This window comes from Nicotiana tomentosiformis, chromosome 11 (genome assembly GCF_000390325.3).
Source record: "Nicotiana tomentosiformis chromosome 11, ASM39032v3, whole genome shotgun sequence".
NCBI lineage: Eukaryota > Viridiplantae > Streptophyta > Magnoliopsida > Solanales > Solanaceae > Nicotiana > Nicotiana tomentosiformis.
This window is the reverse complement of record NC_090822.1, coordinates 8,793,657-8,813,622: the sequence shown is the minus strand read 5'-3', so window position 1 is coordinate 8,813,622 and position 19,966 is coordinate 8,793,657. Positions and strand designations below refer to the sequence as shown.

The following is a 19,966-nucleotide window of genomic DNA, read 5'->3' as shown; positions in this document are numbered from 1 at the left end:
AGCCTTTTTATTCGCTTTACTTTTGTATCTTTTTTGAGCCGAGGGTTTACCGAAAACAATCTCTCTACTTTCTCAAGGTAGAGATAAGGACGGTATATACATTACTCTCCCGAGATCCCACATGTGAAATTTTACTGAGTTTTTTGTTATTGTTGCAAGCTGGTAACCTTAAGCCTTATGGTTTTTAAATAACATTCATGTAGGGAATTGTTCCTGAAGAAATTTTTCGGCTAGAGAAATAACTGGATGGTCTAAATAAATAATTATTTGAGTTATTCTTGTTAACTAATACTTAGCACTGACAAACACTAACAGCAATCCGTTGTAGTCTAGGTGGTTAGGATACTCGGCTCTCACCTGAGAGACCCGGGTTCAAGTCCCGGCAACGGAATTTTCTTTAAATTCCTTTTCCTTTTTTTTTTTCGTTCCTAAGTAGGATCTTTGTTGAGTATTTAAGAGTTTACAAAAGTCCATATGCTATTTCAGTCAAATGATGAGTGATTCAACTTTACCAACAATATGACGAGAATACTAAATTCCATAAGAAAGTGAACACTCTTCCCCTTACAATAGATACTCCCTCTAGTCCACAATGAGTGATTTTTTGGCTGTTTTCGCACAAATTAAGAAATTCACCTTTTAATATTAATTGGTAATGAAATTGACCATATTAACCTTTACTATCTCTTCACATAAACACTCCTAACATATACTCCAACACTATTTACTCCAAGAGCAATGGAGAAAAAAAAATAATTAATTCATTCTTGAAATCTGAAAAAATCACTTATTTTGGACCACAAAAAAAGGGCTAAAAAACCACTTATTGTGGACCAAAGGGAGTAGTATGCGTTGAGAAAGTGCACGCCTTTTGCAATGATTATATTTTCTGTATTGGACCTTGGTTCAAACAAAGATTATGCAACTTGCATGTACCTCGACTATTCGATTATTTATCTGCTACCTCACCAACACAAGTACCCGATCACTCCGTCCACCAAAGGCTTGTCACATCTGCTCAATTTCTAACGCTCAAAAAAAAAAAAAAAAAAGAGGAAAAGCCCTCCTATTATTAATTTCTCATAACTAGCATCTTCAGCCTATGACATGATAAGAGAGACAAATACACCAATAGCACAAAGAGAGAACTTTAACATTTTACACAAGAGAGTACATACATCTTGTGCATGTATATTATTATATAGTTTCAACTTTGTATAATTTAGCCAGTTAAACATATACATACACTTTGTGATCTCCAATCCTATCAATGGTGAGAAAGATGAAATAATGGGAAAAACCACAAAAACTAAGAAATAGTTTGCGGGGCATCCTTTTTGGCAGGTCTATAGCTGCCGTAAATGTAAGAGCCAAATCCCCAGAATGTAATAGTCAAAGACAGAATCTTGAAACCGCTCATAGGATCATGCAACAATATAACAGCTGCAATGCTTGTAACCGGCACTCTTACCGCGTTAAGGACACCGGCCAAAACAGTAGAGGAGAGGAAAACAACTGCAGTGGCTCCCAAGACTCCCAGCTGAAAAGTGATTATTCCCCAAACAATAACCGAGTAATATGCATTTTTTCCGCCCTCGAATGTTGTTGCCTCAGATTTCATCCCATGGAAACCGTTACTTATAACAAGTCCGATTGTTGTAAATATAAAGGCAAAGAGGGAAACCATGAGTTGCTGCTCCAGAACAACAAGAAACGATCTTTTACTGAGTAATTTCACGAAAACCAACTCTGACAAGGCAAATATTAGACCATGGAGTGCAGATCCCAGTATATCCCACACAAAACCTATAATGTATTGATGGTCGGTGATATAGCCATACCTGTCTGAACTAGAGTCAAGAGCAATGATCGTCATGGCAGCAGTAATGATCACAATAGAATTTATAATTGATAGATTGATAATGTTTTTCACGAGAAGATATCCAAATAGTGCAGAAAAAACCAGGGAAGTCGAGGCCAAAAGAGCAGCAGTTGATGCTGGCAGGTAAGCATAGGCATATGCATACATGAGGTTATCAGCAGCACTCAAGAATCCCAATACAACATAAGATAAAGTTAGTTTTAAGTCAAGTGGCGTCGGGAACACTTCAAGAAAGAAGTACGAAGGAATTAGGACTATCGCGATGAGAGGCCATCCTGCAACTGAAACCCATGAAATTATCCACTTGCTCTTCCCACCATTTGCAAAATATATACGGGACAAGAGGCTAGAAGCAGGGAACGCGACAAGCATCCCCATGCTACCTAGAAACAGAAGAATCCAGTGTGAAATTGGTTTGTTGTAATACATTTCACACGCCGTTGTCCAATAGGCTGACATTTTTTGCCGTAATGACTTTGGTGGTGCCTCATCCATTATTTCCTCTACAAGAAGCCAACCATCATAGGGAAATATCAATATTCAAAGATGGCATGAGGAAAGACATTTGAATGAATCAGAAAATGAACACGAGTAGCATTCAATATAAAATAGAAACAAAAACATGGAGTACAGCAACTATAGGATCACACAATGCTAACAAAAGGTGCAGCAAACAAGCTTGAACCTTCAAGCACCTTAGATTTTGTGATAACCGTGGTGTCCAGGTCAGCTTGCGCGCATCTCGACTAATTCCAAGGGATACCTGCTACCTCCCACCAACAACAGGTGTGTCAAGTAACTCTGTTCAGTGTTCACCAAGGCTTGAATAGATAGGAAGAAATCACCTAATGTTTTTTGTCTCCGCTGAAATTTGAACTTGAAACCTCATGGTTTTCAACCCACTTCATTGATCACTACGACACACCATTGGGGTCAAGCACCTTAGTTGTGAACTTCTTTTGTTTCTTTGGAAAGTGTATAGCTAGCTTATGACCAATGCGTAATCGCTATTTATACTGGTGGTCTTCCTGAAGTGAGGATTTACAAATAAATAACCACTTAACAGTTAAGGACTTGGAATAAATAAATAGAAGATAAATTATAGACATTGGCAGTCAACATCATATTGCAATCAGCAATCTCAAGCTAAAATTAAATTTTTCAGGTGCCTAACCAGTAACCACTGCCAGAATATGAAACTCAATATTGTATCCATACATAGGTAGCTCAGACTTTGAGATTCAGAGTTATGTATGCATTGCCATAAGTTGTAGAGGTTTGAATCTTTCGACCTGGAAACACAATGCTAAGGAGAAGGTTCTCAAAAGGGCATCACATTTGCGCCTCCAAACTACGACTAGTGGTAATTGTTTGAAGTTGCAAAGCTTACCAACTATTAACCAATGTGATGCATTAAACATTCAAGGTAGTGCCACCTTGCAGATCTAAGGAGCACTTTTTATTCCCCTTTAAACAAAAGGAAAAATAAGCAAAAACCATATGATTGGATTGCACTTAAAATACTCTAGTATTAATGACATGGTAACAATTTAAGATTAACTAGATCAGAGAGAAAAAAGATACACAACAGTCTTAAGGCTGTTAACTTGACTTTTATTTCTACAGAATGTCAAGTAACCATTTGAGCTCTGCAGCTTCCTGTTTCTACACCCATAGAATCACTATCTTCCTCAGTGGCAGAACCAGAATTTTCATCAAAGGGTGTCAAAATATAAATAATTAAATATATCGAAAAGTTAAGGGGAGTCAACGTATAGTAAATATACATAAAATAAAAAATATTATTTAGCAATATAATGTAATTTTCCGGCGAAGGGGTGTCAAGTTCAATGTGGCTCCGCCACATAGCTCCAAAGGGTGTCATTTTGACATCCTTCGGCGGAAAATTATATTGTTTAGATAGGTAAAAATTATTTTTTAAGTAGATATGCTATGTATTGAATCCCCTTGACTTATTCGTGTATTTAATTTTTAAAATTTTACCCCCCTAATAAAAATCCTGGCTTCATTACTGATCTTCCTTTTCTTTTACTTCTTTTTTTTTTCTCGCTATCTTCCTTTCCAATTTGCATATTACCCATAAGGTCTATATCTTCCTTGTCCAATTTGCATGTTAACTCATTCATTCCTAATTTTCCTTTTTTAAACTTACATAGGAACAAATTATACAAGCACACAATGGGTGCAAACCTTGGAGACCAAGGTTCAAGTCCCAACACAGACAAGAAACACTAAGTGATTTCTTCTTATCTGTCTAAGCCTTGGTGGGCAGAGTTACCGTGCGGAAGATAGCAAGTACTTGATGGAATAGGTGAGAGTGCGGCGCAAGCTAGCTCAGACACCACTGTTATAAAAATAATACGTTATATATTACACAAAATAGTTTAGGTACACACATTTTTCAGTGCGATCGATGTCTAGCCCTGCCATATCAAATTCCCAAGATGCGAGAGGACAAATCAAAGGTCTAAGCTAGAAGAATTAGATTCCAATCTTCCAAAAGTTAAAGACAGTTTAGCTAGCATCTACACTGTTCTACGTTGTCTCTACAAAGTCAGTTGCTAGAGTTCCCAATCGTATCAGCTGTTTATCCATTCCAAGTTTCAGAAAATAAAAGAACATTGAGAAAACATCACTCATTTCCCAAGTTCCCAATTTTTTTTCATCAAACAGATAACCATAAATTGCCTGAGATAAGTTTAAATGTAGTAATATGGTTCGTGAGGATTCATATAGCCGACACAACTTATTTGAGACTGAGACGTAGTTGTTGTTGTAAATAGATAACTATAAATTCATATACAAGAACTTCATTGACCTACTTGTCAGTATCAGAATTAAGGAATGTCAGACTTATTAAAAAAACTAAAGAAAACAATAACAGAAGAATTATAGGATGTCAATTTCTCCACAATCTATAACTTCATCAAATGTTCTTAATCTCTCTAAGCAGGTAAGAGAATATGATACTCATAAAATGTCATTTGTCAAAAGCTGCTATTTCTTTAATATGTAAATTGTTATTCTTTAGGCAATCAGTACCTACAACAGAAGTATTGTAATTCAACGCACAAGAACAACAACAAAAAACACAGTGTAATCCCACTAGTGGAGTCTCGGAAGGGTAGAGTGTACGCGTACCTTACCCCTATGTTGAGAAGTTAGAGAGACTGTTTTCGATAGATCTCGACTCAAGAACAAATCAAGTGCTAAAAAACCAAAAACCCACAATTCAACTACCATAGGTTCAACAAAATCAAGTGCTACAAATCCAAAACTTAAAATTTATATTTTCAAGAACCATTAAAAAATTAATTCTTTTTTTCATACAAATCAAACATACCCCTAAAAAATGACAGGATAAAAAATGGAAATTGAGATAAAATTGGAACTGACCCGGAACTGAAACAAGCAAAGATTGCTGCATCAATCCAAAATTCAGGGGATAGTGAAGGAAGTTGAGTGGAGCTCAGCTCGAATTTATAGTTAATCCTACACTAACTGTGTTTATGGTCTAAAGAACAGCACGTTAGTTGGTGGTGGCTTTTTGTGGGTGTTTTTTTTTGGGTTTCCCACCTAATTTTGGGGTTCGATTCGGATTCCCATTGTTTAAGAATTATTTAAACAAAATTTAGTTGAGATAATTAAAAAAAAAATGCAAAAGGGACGAAAAGTAATAAACAACAACAATAAAGTAAATCCAATATAATCTCACAATTATATAAACCGTACTCCTACCCTATCTAGTAAAGACAGAAGGACTCTTTAACTTACTCCTACCCTATCTAGTAAAGACAGAAGGACTATTTCGAATAGACACTAAAAAAAAGCAGGCAACATGCAACAAGAAGTAAATAAGGAAATACAAAACTAATACTAATACTATCGATATAGAAAAAAAAATACACTCAACTATCTATTTACCTGCTGTGGGTCCCGCGTATTTAAGTGTTCAGTAAATAGTAGGTAGTTAGGTATAACTACTAAGTGAATTAACAATAGAGTGAGTGGTTAGCTTCTATAACTAGCAGTACTTACACCGTTAAGAGTGAGCTGTACATTTTTCATTTTCCAGATATTGGAGTAACTGTTCTTTTCCTTCATTTCACTCCTGTCTCTCTCTATTATGTTATTTCCGCCAGTCAGAGCTCCTTAACATTCTATCAAGGGTCATATCCTCGGTAAGATGAAGTTATACTATGTCCTGCTTAATCACCTCTTCTCAATACTTTTTCAGTCTGCCTCCGCCTCTTCTCATGCACACCAAGGCGAATCTCTCGCACTTCCTTACAGGGGAATCTGTGTCCTTCTCTTCGTATGCCTGAAGCAACTTGGCCTTACTTTCTGCATTTTATCCTCCACGGAGGTCACTCTTGCCTTGTCCCGAATATCTTCGTTTCTAATCGTATCTCTCCTGATATACCCGTCCATCCATTTTATCATCTTCTCTTTTTTTTTTAAACGAAAAGTAAACGTGTTTTGATTTTCTTCTCTTTTTTTTTCTCCCTTTCATAAAGAACTTTTTTTTAAACTCCAAGTGCTATGAATTCTGATTTTAAAAAATGCTTTTCTTCTGCCAATGTCACTTTAGTTTAGTGGTATCTTACTAATTTAGCTGTTTGATTTGCATCATAAAGTTGGTTTCTACAATGTGTTTTCCATACAAAAAAACAAGAATATTTTACTCAAAAGAAGGTCGAAATTCAGAAATTAAATAGACAAGTACCAATATTAAAAGTTGAAAACAAATTTTTTTTGTGACTTGAAACGAGTGATACGACGTAAAAATTGAGATGCTTATAATAAAAATGCTAATATATGACATAAGTTATCCTTTCTTATTGGTGTAAATTATTTTTACTTAAATAAAATATTTATAATAATTTAGAGCAAACAAATACGGGAAAAACGATTTTATCAATGAAACAAATTTTTAGAAAACATTTACATCATACTTAATACTCCCCCTACTACTTTTAGATTTCACATAAATGACATGTCAAAAATGTTTTAGCATTGGATAATGCTTTAGCATGATAATTCTTTGACAATATTGACAAGCTTATTGAAACAAGTGATATAAAATTGGAGTTGAAATATGAGTAAAGAAAAAAAAAAACACCAATAATAATGTAAAGCACTCTTTGTCATCAGATATAAATAAAAACGATCACTAGGTGCGTGAGATAATTGGGTTTATTAGAGATCTTGAATTCAAGTTTTGAGAATGAAATTTTATGTGAAACGTTTTACTGTCCTGCTGGGCCAAGGGTCAAGCCACTAAAGCAAAGGATTTAGGCCCTCAATTTTTCTTTTGTTTTTCTACTCGTATTTGTATTGAGATCCCGACTAATCTAGATTCGTACCGCGTAAGACCTAGTAAAAGAGAGAACACGTTTTAACAAGATTTTTTAACCACAGGACTTGAACCTAATATATTTAATTAAGGTAAGTTGGATCAAATACATCTCACAACAATCTTTAGAGGCAGAGTCTAAATATATTGAGTATGTTAAAATAAAAAATAAAATATTTTATAAAAATTCAAGATAACTTTTAATTTAGTAGTGATGTAACCGTTTGAGCAAAAAATGCATAAAGAGAATCACTCCCCCTAAACCCTTGTCACGAATATAAAACTTTTCATTATTTAAATTTTACGAGTGACATCATTAGTGAGGTATCTATATGAATTTGGTTCTATTATCTAAGATCAACAATATCTTAGGAGAGACTAAATTATTTATAAAAGAAACTATTAACAATTGATGTTAGGCCAAAATTCTATACTTTTAGCACATTACTCGCTCTATATTTTGTTGGTTTAAGTGAGTTATTGTGCGACAATTGCGCTAAATTGTGTTGTTCTATGTGTAGGAACATCGGAATGAATCATCAATATTATGATAATTTTTTTTTCCTTCTGAAAAGCCCTAAATTAAAAATTAGCTTTAGGCCACCAATCTTCTTGGACCGCCCTGGCTGGGCCTGCTTGACGTGAATTCTTGTTAATCATGTCGATGAACTTCGAATACTATATGATTAAACTAAAAATAATTATATATCACGTGGAGAAGGCACAACAAAAAGAGAAGGCTAAATCGTCCACTTAGCAAATAGTAAATTCTTGACCTGAAAGAAATAAAACTTTGTTCCTCAACGGTCAAAATAGTGTACAATAAGCTTTGTTGGCAATAAGTAATTCCAAATATTTAACAAGGAACTAAATTCCAATTAAATAGTCACTTTTATAGGTAAAAACTTTCTATTATCTATCTTTTTTTTTGTTTTGCTTTTTCACCTAGTGATCGGTATATCTATTGAGTCCAAACTATATCGTAATCATCTTGTGTAAGGCCAATTAAGGAGGGAATGTTTCTACTAAAAATATTTCATACTCATAGGTCGAATTTGAGATCGTTAATTAACGATAAAGAGATGCTATTCATCTTATCACAATCATAGGTGATTTTATCAGCTATATAACTTAACAAAAGGAGTGCGGAATAACCAAGAAAATATTATTGATAACAAGAAACCATTTCTCATCAAATGATTCTTACTGCTTTAAAACATGTTCAAACATAATATCCTAGTTATAATCTTTTACTTTCTTCTGAATTATTAATATTGTAATGGGAGGAAAAGAAAAAAAAGATACGAAGTATTTTGGTTGTCAATTAGACTTATGAATTATTTGTTTGTTTGATTTTCTAGACGTTCGTCCAACCTCATATGATCTGTGGCAAAGCCACATAAGCTCAAGGTAATTGGTGGAATATACTTCGTCGAAAAATATATTGTATATGTTGTATATAGGTTAAATATTACTTTTTCTATTATATGATCTTAAACACTCTTAGCGAAAATTTTAATTTCTAGACGTCATATTATTGCTATCAAACTTGTAATTCTTGGTTAAATTAACTTATACTTACCAAGTTTCTATAGTATAATAATAGTAACTATTTACTAGTATGTATTTTAGCTAAAATTGTTTGAAAAACTTTCAAATGCGAATCAGAAATAAAATAGAATTTCTTAAATGACTAGATAAATCTCAACAAATTATCAGAAAAAAATGGAGTAAACAGTCAACTCATCATAACTCAGTCAAATTTGTTAAAAAGATTTTGAGAATCTACAAAAATTAACAAAATACAAATATATATAATGCATTTGCCAATATAGTCCTTTTTTTGACTCTAAATCCTATCCAATCAATACCCTAATACATTTCTCAGCAATATATAGCCAAACTTTTCCAAGAAAAATAAAACTACTGCAAAATCAATACCATTTTTTTCACAACTCAGAATGGCTATTTTGTTTCCTTCTACAACGGTTTGCTTTCTTCTTCACATTTTTTTGTCAGGTGCGTATTTATTTTCTGATAAAATTATCTGTTATATGGCGTCTCATAATATTTGACACCATTAAATTACTATTTAATGACATTATTTATACGATTTTTACAACTTTTAAGAGTTCAAATTCGTTCAGCTATATTTGGATTCAAACTTCAATGTAATTTACATTTTAAGACATCATATATGTTCATCAGTTGGTTTTAAATAATTACTACAGTTCATACCGGTGGAAAGTTTGGAAAATTCATTTTTCTCGGTCTAGTATCTGATTTTATTCCCATAGGAATTGGTGATTCAATATCAATAAAAAGTACTCTCCGTCTCAATTTATGGCACTTTTCGCTCAAAAACTATACAAAAGTACTATATAAGTCGTAATTCTTTTCATGCCAATTTGTTTTAAAAATAGTACATCTTAAAATAATGGTTAAAATTACATAGTTTAAATTTGGAAAAGCGAAAAGTACCGCATGAATTGGAACAGAAAAATTAGGTTTTAAAGAAAGCTAGTGTGGGATAGGAAAATAATATCTAGGCCTTCTGAGCCGTCATTAATTTATAGGCTAAGGAAATGTTGATTTAGGACATTTATGGGATCGCTTGGTTCACTTATTAATTATGCTGGGATTATAATGATTGATTGTTTATGCGATCATTAATAATGTTATGATTGTTATATAAATTACTTATTTTAAAAGGATATTTTTATCTTTAAATTAATACTTAATTCCGCATTGTTAATACACATATTTTTATTGCTCATTCAATCATGCATAAAAGAATAAATAGATTCACACATGACTTATAACCTGTTTGGCCAAAATTCTAAAATCTGTTTATTTTGAGAAGCTTTTTTCTCAAAAGTGCTTTTAAAAAAAGTAATTTTGGTAAAAAGTAATTTGTGTTTGGCTAATTAATTTGAAAAGTATTTTTGAGCAACAATCAGTATTTGGCCAAGTTTTTAAAAAGTGTTTCTAAGTGTATTTTTCTCAAAAGTGCTTTTGGAGAGAAACTACTTTTTTCTGCTTCTCCAAAATTGCTTATGCTTTTACTCAAAATCACTTTTTTTTTACTTCAAAAAACTTGGCCAAACACCTTAAATTTTTGGCAAAAAATCATTTTTGACTAAAAAAAAGCACTTTTGTCCAAAAGAGAAGCTTGGCCAAACAAGCTATTAATACTGATATCATTTAATATCGTCGATCAAATATTGCGTTAGTTATGTGGTGATTATTATTTTTTATATGGTCAACAAGACGTTGTATATGTTGGATTCTTTACACAGATAGCCGGCTCGATTCATGTTTACTTTTTTTACCCAGTACATATAAATTATATACTAATTATACACAATATACATGCTAGGGTCAATTGTCTCAATACCATCAATCAAAAGAACCCTACATATATATGATTTTACATTTAATCATATAATTCTTTTTATCAAGATTCATTTTTTGCTTTTCATATTTTTTCTTCTTATTGTAGTTGGCATGGGAAATAGCAATTTGGCTCCTATGGAAATGACTAGGGTTTTAGCTAGAGGAATAAATTCGACAAAAGTGGATGATTACCATTATCGATGTGCTGGGAATTTAGGTCCATGCAATTACGAGTATTGTGATGAAAATTGTTGCATTACACAGTGCTTAAATGATTATAATGAACTTAACCCTGAACCACAATGCAATGAATATCATGGATTTCCATATAAATTTTGTATTTGTTGGCATGATTGTTATTGAAATATTAAGTCAATCTGCCCACATCTAGGGTTCCTGCTTTCATTATTTATAGAGTGATACAGATTATAATGACTTTTTTTCTTTAAAGTATTTGATTGTCAAGAAGCGTTCGACTATATTTAAGTTGTTCTCGAGAGAAAACGTCTTTTGATCACTTCGGCTTTGATAAAGATAATACTTGATGTCTTGATCTTTTTGTAAATATTTCATAAGTTTATGAAATTTCCGAGATGCCTTTAAGAAAGATAATATTTAATGACTTATTCATGCAAATGCACTCATAACTATCAAACACATGATGTTTATATTAAATCAAGTAATATAATTTTAGTAATTAAAAATTAAACTGAGAATATATATCATTTAATTTAACCGTGAATTCATTGTCCCCTTTATTAGTTCTTCTTCCACCAACCATCGTGTTATTAATGGAAATCCTTTCATAGTAGGTTAAAGTTCAATCCTCATTACTCCTTTTTCTCTTCCTTTTTTCCTATTGCGAATGTAATAGAATTTTTTATTACAGTAGTAGAAATTTTTTATAGACCCTGAATGGTCTGAAATTTCGTAGGTCCATAGAAAACAACCTAATGACCAATACTCATCGCTCTGCCTTGATTTTTGGATTTTCTTTTTTGTATTTTGGGGTCATGCAATACAAATTTGTGATTATATTCACTTATTCTTGTGCATTAGTACATGTTGCTTTTGTAGAATTTTTTCGACAGACTCCAATTGGTTTAAAATTTCGTAAGTCTATATGAACCTTCATAGTGATCAATAATTATTGCTTCGTCATGGCTTTCTTGTTCATTATATGGTGTTTTGTAGTCATGCAACACGAATTTGTCATTATTCACTTTTTCGTATGTATTAGTACATATTAATTTTGTAAAAAAATAAAATTTACGAACTCCGATTGATTTAAAATTTCACAGGTCCATAAGAAACGGACTAGTGATAAATACTCATTGCTTCTCAAAATTTTTGGGTATACCCTAAAACCAAAAAACAAAAAAAAGAGAAATGATCATGGCGAAACTATAATTATTGTCATTAGGTCGTTTCTGAAGGGTCCATAAAAGTTTAGGTAATTCGGAGCCCGACACCCGAATTCATGAAAATGGCATAGACATTAGCATATGAAAAAATGGAAATCGCCGTGAATTCAGATTTTATGACCCTAAAACGCCAAAAAACGAGAAACGATTATGGAGAAACTATGACTATTGTTCATTAGATCATTTCTGATGGGCCCACAAAAATTTAGGTAATTCGGAGTCCGTCGCCCGAATTCATGAAGATAGCGCGGACATAAACACATAAAAATTTGGAAACTGTCGTGAATTTCTATTTTCTGGCCCTACAATGCCAAAAAATGAGGAATAGTCATGGTGAAGCAATGTCCATTGTTTATTAGGTCATTTCTGATGGGCCCATAAAATCTTAGGCGATTCGAAATCCGTCGCCCGATTTCATGAAGATGGCGTGGATATTAGTACACACAAAATTAAAAATTGTCATAAATTCCTGTTTTATAGTCCTAAAATGCCAAAAAATGAGGAACATTCATGAAGAATTAATGACTATTGTTCATTAGGTCGTTTCTGATGGCCCACAAAATTTTAGGCGATTCGAAATCCGTCGCCCGAATTCATAAAGATAACGTGGACATGTGATGACCCGAAAGGTCATTTTTAAATTTAATATTCATTTATGTGATCTGAAACCTCGAATAGCACCACTTAGCATTCCTCGACTTGCGTGCGCAGTCCGTATATTTTTTCGGAAAGCTTTTATGTGAAAAATTGATAAAAGTGAGAAATAATGCTTTAAAACTCAACTAAGTTGACTTCGGTCAATATTTTTAGCAAACAGACCCGGATCAGTATTCTGACGATTTCGATGGGTCCGTATCGTGATTTGGGACTTGGGCGTATGACCGAAATCAAATTCGGAAGTTCCTAGCTTGAATTATCGCCATTTGACGAAAATTTGAAGCTTAAAGGCTTAAGGATTTCAAAGTTTGACCACAAATTGACTTTTATTGATATCGGAGTCGGAATCTAGTTCTAAAAAGGTCCGTTATGTCATTTAAGACTTGTGTGCAAAATTTAATCGGACTTGATTTGATAGGTTTCGGCATCGAATGTAGAAGTTAAAAATTCTTAAGTTTAAATTGGGGTATGATTCGTGGTTTTAGCATTGTTTGATGTGATTTGATATTTCGACTAAGTTCATATGATGTTTTGGGACTTGTTGGTGTATTTGGTTGAGGTCCCGGGGGCCTCGGGTGGAATCCGGATGGTTAATGGATCAAAATTTGGACTTAAGAAAAATCTGAAATTTTGGCCTTCTGGTGCAATCGCACCTGCGGATTTTTGACAGCAGGTGCGAGCTCGCGGAAGCAAGCCTGGCCTCGCAGAAGCGGATGGTCTGCAGAAGCGGACGGGGCATCGCAGACGCGCGACCGCAGAAGCGATGCAATGGTCGCAGATGCGGCCTGGGCTAAGGGGCCTTGAACCGCAGAAGCGGACTCTTGTCCACAGAAGCGAGCCAATCGCAGAAGCGACCTCCACCCTCGCATCTGCGAGACCGCAGATGCGGCCAAATGCATCGCAAATGCGAAAACACTGGCAGTGTTAAAACCAGAGGGGTTCCTAGATTTTTTTTATTTTTGGACATTTCAAGTACGGGTTGGGGTATTTTTTGAGCAAGAATTCACGGAAAAACTTGAGATAAGTGACTTGTGATCATTATTAGTGAATAATATTGAATTACCATCGGTTGAATGGGCGTTCATATTTTGTAACTTTTGTCAGATTTCGAGACGTGGACCCCACTATCGGGTTTTGAATTGAATTTCAGATTTTGATTGAAAAATCTAGTATTTTCATATAGAATTAGTTTTTATAATTTATATTGAGTATATTGAATTGTTTGTGACTAGATTTGAGGCATTCCGACAATAATTTGCGAGGCAAAGGTTTATTGGAATCTTGAGTTGGTTGCAAAGCGAGGTAAGTGTCATGGTTAACCTTGACTTGAGGGAGTAGGACTTATTTGTCTATTCGCTACGTGATTTAATGTGCGGGTACAATGTATATGTGAGGTGACGAGTACTTATGCATTGTGGTTGAGTCAAAGCATGCGAGTAAAGTTTATTTATTGTGAATAATTACCTATTTAATTAAGATATTCTTGCTTAAGTTATTATTGTTTATTTGATCAATTTTCATGAGATTATTGCTAGTTTAATTATTGTTGAATATTTTGGAAAGTGAGGTTGGTATTCTGGTATTGAATTGATTGATAAGTATATATCCCCGCATTTAAATACTCTTCCGAATTTATATTATTATTTTCATGATAAGGAAGAGTGTAAAAGCACGAAGTGTGATGCCGTACCATTTATATTATTTATATTATCCTTGTCATGGTAAGAAAAAGTGAAAAAAAGCACAAAGGGTGATGCCGTGCCAGAAGAGAGTTAAAGCACGAAAGGTGATGCCGTGCCAGAAGAGAGTTAAAGCACGAAGGGTGATGCCGTGCCAATTTTATTATTTATTTATAAATTTATGGGAAGAATGAGAGTAAAAGCACGAAGGGTGGTGCCGTGCCAGTTTCATATTATCAACTGCTCATTTTATTGTTGATGAATTAATTGGATGCTACGTGACATTTCTCCTGCTGAAATTTCTATATCATTCCCCTTCGTATGTTCCTTCCCAAATTTATAAATTGTTAATTTTTGTATTATTGTTGCTTCGTATTTGTATATGCTTGTACATGTTATTTACGTACGTGTCTTGTTATAGCCTCGTCACTACTTTGTCAAGGTTAGGCTCGGCACTTACGGAGTACATGGGATTGGTTGTACTCATACTACATTCTGTACTTCTTGTGCAGATTTTGGAGTTGGTCCCAGCGACGTACCATAGACTTCTCGGATTCAGCTACCCAGAGGAGACTTGAGGTATAACTGCACAGCGTCCGCAGTTCTGAAGTCTCCTTCTATCTTATCTTAGCTGTGTATTATCTTTCAAATAATTTGAATTTTATTCAGACCTATATTTGTATAATTCTAGTAGCTCGTACACTTGTGACACCAGATTCAGGGATGTAGTTGGATGATTCGGTTGTTATGGTCTTCCGCACTTTATTTCAGTAATTGACTTCCATTTAATTCGATTTGTTTAAATGAAATAAAAAAAATGGTTACGATTATTTTAACGTAGGCTTGCCTAGCAAGTGAAATGTTAGGCGCCATCACGGTCCTAACATTAGCACACACAAAATTAGAAATCATCCTAAATTCCTATTTTATGGCCCTAAAATACCAAAAAAAAAAAGGAACGGTCATGGCGAAGCGATGAGTAATGTTTATTAGGTCATTTCTGATGGGTCCACAAAATTTTATGAAGATGGTGTGGACATTAGCTTGCTCAAAATTGGAAATCGTCATGAATTCCTGTTTTATTGCCCTAAAATATCAAAATATGAGAAATAGTCATGGAGAATCCATGACTTTTATTTATTAGGTCATTTCTGATGGGCACAAAGTTTTTAAAATGATTCAGATCCCGTCGCTCGAATTCATGAAGATGGCGTAGTAGACGAAAAATTGGAAATCATCTTGAATTACTATTTTATGGCCCTAAAATGGCAAAAAATAAGGAACAGTAATGGCGAAACGATGATTATTGTTCATTAGGTCGTTTCTAACGGACCTACAAAATTTTAGGCGATTTGGAGCCTGTCGCCCAAATTTATGAAGATGGCGTGGACAATAGCCACGAAATTTTAGAAATCGTCTTGAATTCCTGTTTATAGCCCTAAAATGCAAACAAAATAAGGAACAACCATGGAGAATCCATGATTATTATTAATTAGGTCGGTTTTAATGGACCCATAAAATTTTACGTGATTCGGAGCCCGTCGCCCAAATTCATGAAGATGGCGTAGACATTAGCAGACGAAAAATTAGAAATCGTCCTAGATTCCTATTTTATGGTCCTAAAGCACCAAAAAAAAAAGGAATGGTCTTGGCGAAACGATGACTATTGTTCAATAGGTCATTTCTCATGGGCCCACAAAATTTTGGCGATTTAGAGCCCTTGAATAAGTTGTGGACATCAACACACGAAATTTTTTAAATCGTACTGAATTCCTATTTTATGGCCTTAATATGCCAATAAATGATGAACGATCATGGCAAAGCGACGGCTATTGTTCATTAGTCCATTTTTGATAGACCATAAATTTGTGGCAATTCAAAGCCGATCGCCTGAATTTATGAAGATGACATTGACATTAGCACATGAAAAAATAGAAATCGTCGTGAATTCCTATTTTATGGCTCTGAAACGCAAAAACAAAAATAAGAAACGGTCATGGCGAAGCGATGAATACTTTTTATTAGGTCATTTCTAATGGCACATAAAACTTTAGGCAATTCGGAGCGTACGAAAAATTGAAATTCATTGCAAATTCATGTTTTATGGCCCTAAAATGCAAAAGAAAAAAGAATATTCATAGCAAAGTGATAACTATTGGTCATTAGGTCGTTTCTCATTGGCCCACAAAATTTTAAGCAATTCGGAGCCCATCACCCGAATTCATGAAGATGGCGTGAAAATTAACACACAAAAAATTAAAAATCATCTTGAAATCTTATTTTATGGCCCTTAAACGCCAAATAATAAGGAACAATTATGAAAAATTAATGACTATTGTTCATTAGGTCATTTGCGATGGGCCCATAAAAGTTTAGGCGATTCATGACGATGGCGTGGACATTAGCATACGAAAAATTAGAAAACATCCTGAATTCCTATTTATGGCCCTCAAATGCCAAAAAATGAGGAAAGGTCATGATGAAATGATGACAATTGTTTATTAGGTCGTTTCTGATTGACCCACAAAATTTTAGGCGATTTAGAGCCCGTCGTCCAAAGTCATGAAGATGGTGTGGACATTAACAGACAAGAAATTGGAACTCAGCATGAATTCCTATTTTATGGCTCTAAAATACTTAAAAATGAGTAACAGTCATGGTAAAGCTATGACTATTGTTCATTAAATCATTTTGGATGGGCCCATAAAATTTTAGGCGATTCAAAGGCCATCGCCCGAATTCATGAAGAAGGCGCGGACATTAGCACATGAAAAATTGAAAATCGTCGTGAGTTCTTGTTTTATGGACATAAAACGCCAAAAAATTAGGAACGGTCATGGCAAAGCGATGACTATTGTTCATTAGGTCATGTCACGCCCCGACCTTGGGGAACGCGACTGGCGCTCAACCGAGATACCCCGGTCAAGCAAGCCTACTTGATGCCTTCTATCCAATCTTACCCATGACCAATATAAAATCAATATTAAGAGATATACCTGAGGAGAATAAAGTGTTCCACATTCTTTTCCCATTATTCAAAAGATATCCATTTACGATTTTCAAAATATTACAAGTTTATAGATATGATGAAAAACAGATTTGCCAAATACCAACTAGTTCAATTCCCAACATCAAACACCACCCACAACCTTTCTACGGAGCCTCTAAGTACAACATAAGTGAAGAATGGATGTGCCGGCGACAAGGCCCTGGCTATACCTCAAAGCACAAAATACAACGTCAAATGATATAAAGCCTGGAACATAGTAGGGCTCACCAAAACCTGCTGAGTAGAGAGTAACTGCTAACGAGGATCACGACCGCCCGCTGATAAATCACCTGCATCCATTGAAGATGCAGAGCCCCCGACAAAAGGGATGTTAGTACATATGGAATAGTACTAGTATGCAAAGCTAAATGTCCTCTGTCGAAATAGAACGCCAATATAAGAAGGGGAAAAACTATGGAAACGACAAGTAACAATCAATAATATCCAAATGCCAAGTTTAAAACATAACAATTTTCAAAATATGGATATATATATATATATATATATATATATATATATATATATATATATATATATATATATATATATGATTGGGAGATCATTAGTACTGATATACCACCGTGTTTTAGCACGGAGTCCGATCACGGCCCGATTGACTAGTCCGTCTCACCCAAAGACATTCGATCTACACAAAGCGGCCCCACCACCTCACCCCAATGTGTGCGAGTGGAGGTATAACCACAATCACAATCTCTACACAAAGTGCCCCTGCCGCCTCACCCCAATATGTGCGGGTGAAAGTGTAATCGCAATCACAATCTCTACACAAAGCGGCCCTGCCGCCTCACCCCAATGTGTGCGGGTGGAGGTGTATCACAATCACAATCTCTACACAAAGCGACACCACCGCCTCACCCTAATGTGTGCGGGTAGAGGTGTATCACAATCACAATCTCTACACAAAGCGGCCCCACTGCCTTACCCCAATGGGTGCGGGTGGAGGTGTATCACAATCGCAATCTCAATCACAATTTCAATTACAATTTCCAGCACAATCACAACCATGTGTGCGGCATGGCATCCGATCACGACCCGGCCGGCTAGGCCGTCTCACCACAATGCTGTGTGGATCGGCATCACCCTTTTCTAGTAATCATCTCATCCCAATAAAGGGGAATATTCTCATCACAACAATCTCATCTCAAATAAGGGAAATAATCACAATGCACCCTACACCGGCACGCGTAGTTTCGGGGTTAGGTTATTCCAACCTACCCTTCCTCGGTGACTAATGATACTCCCAAAAATATTTTGTTTTGCACATAAGGGAAACAAAAGTACAAATATATTTTATATTCACCTATATATATATATATATATCTTCATTAGTACTTTCAACCATTCATAATATCGTTATTTCCTTGGCTCTCTTGGTCATACTTATGATTCTTCACTCATGGCACGGTGGTCGTATCTCATATTCCACACTTTCAATTGTTTACTTTTAAGGATCATCATCACAAACATCAACATATCGAATATTCCGGTAATCATAACTTCAAGTTCATTAGTAATGAAAGCTTTAAATACAATAGTTTTCTTTCCAAAGAATGGAGCAAAATTACTAGCAATTGAAGCACAAGTTAAAATCATAAATGAGTGGTACACCAATTATTCTTGTAATACTTTTTTCCAAAATGGGCAATGCACAATCTCAACTCATGAGTATGTAAGAACTTAAATCACATTGGAAATATTTATAAAGGGGAGCATGGTGATTTATGATTGAAACATGAATACAAATCAATTGCACTGACTATAACAACCATGGCCACATTTTACATCTTATTCTTTCTTTCACTTCCCAAACATCATTATAGGTTATCGACAATTAAGGGCATTTGGAATCAAGACCTCAAATATGTATATGAGCGATATGAGTCTTAAGCACATTGAGTTTTCTTTCCAAATTGAGCATAATGAACTTTCATTTGAAACATGAATTGAAGTTATAACATTTTAACACCTAAACCATACTCGAACATATTCCCGAAGGAGATCATATTGAGATAGGAATAATTGGGACACATTTTGAGTATGTACGTCTTTCAACATAACGCTTACTTGGGATAATCAAAATTATTAGGAACAACTCGGAACATAAGAATTAGGAACATGGGCCAACCATACTAGAAACTTACGGGAACAACATGGGATTCGATTCTAAGAGAGAAGTTTTAGCCAACCTACCTTGTATGAGCTTTCCTTAAGTTACTACCATGCCTCAACACTTCTAGCAATAACAATCTATAAGAAGATAGCGAAATTAATTAATAATTAGAAGGATTCCCATGGTGTAACTCTCTTAGAAATTTTGTCAAACACCTAGTATACAAAATAGACTACAAAGCTCTATAATGGTAATCCCTTTCTCCCTTTAACCAATTTCAGCAAGAAACTAACCAAAACGGTTCATTAACCCCACATACTACAACCCATTGTCACATGCATGGCCTATTTCCAACCATACAATATACTTGA

The 19,966-nt window shown here is 34.6% G+C and overlaps 1 protein-coding gene, 1 long non-coding RNA gene and 1 other non-coding gene across 4 annotated transcripts; 2 read left to right on the top strand and 1 right to left on the bottom strand.

Annotated features, from left to right (window-relative positions):
* The first annotated feature begins 318 nt into the window (after nt 1–318).
* On the top strand, nt 319–391 carry TRNAE-CUC (transfer RNA glutamic acid (anticodon CUC)). Its single transcript has one exon. It is a non-coding gene; the product is annotated as a tRNA-Glu (tRNA).
* Nucleotides 392–1,132: 741 nt separating this feature from the next.
* LOC104091307 (probable purine permease 5) lies at nt 1,133–5,476 on the bottom strand. 2 transcript variants are annotated; one of them, XM_009596618.4, is made up of 3 exons: nt 5,300–5,439; nt 2,578–2,910; nt 1,133–2,385 (listed from the first exon to the last, which is right to left on the bottom strand). In XM_009596618.4, the coding sequence occupies exon 3, from the start codon at nt 2,375–2,377 to the stop codon at nt 1,310–1,312; it is 1,068 nt and encodes a 355-aa protein (XP_009594913.1). In that variant the 5' UTR covers nt 2,378–2,385; nt 2,578–2,910; nt 5,300–5,439; the 3' UTR covers nt 1,133–1,309. The 2 variants fall into 2 exon arrangements, with proteins under 2 accessions (XP_009594913.1, XP_009594912.1); XM_009596617.4 differs by lacking the exon at nt 2,578–2,910 and having other exon boundaries at nt 5,300–5,476.
* Nucleotides 5,477–9,094: 3,618 nt separating this feature from the next.
* LOC138900782 (uncharacterized) lies at nt 9,095–11,063 on the top strand. Its single transcript, XR_011412050.1, has 2 exons — nt 9,095–9,278; nt 10,762–11,063. It is a non-coding gene; the product is annotated as an uncharacterized lncRNA (long non-coding RNA).
* Nucleotides 11,064–19,966: the final 8,903 nt, after the last annotated feature.

Excerpts from the sequence above, each read along its gene's own strand:
- LOC104091307 (XM_009596617.4), bottom strand. The coding sequence starts at position 5,330 with ATGCAGCAATCTTTGCTTGTTTCAGTTCCGG. Across the intron at positions 2,386-5,299 it reads TTTGCTTGTTTCAGTTCCGG|AGGAAATAATGGATGAGGCA; the intron begins GTCAGTTCCAAT and ends GGCTTCTTGTAG.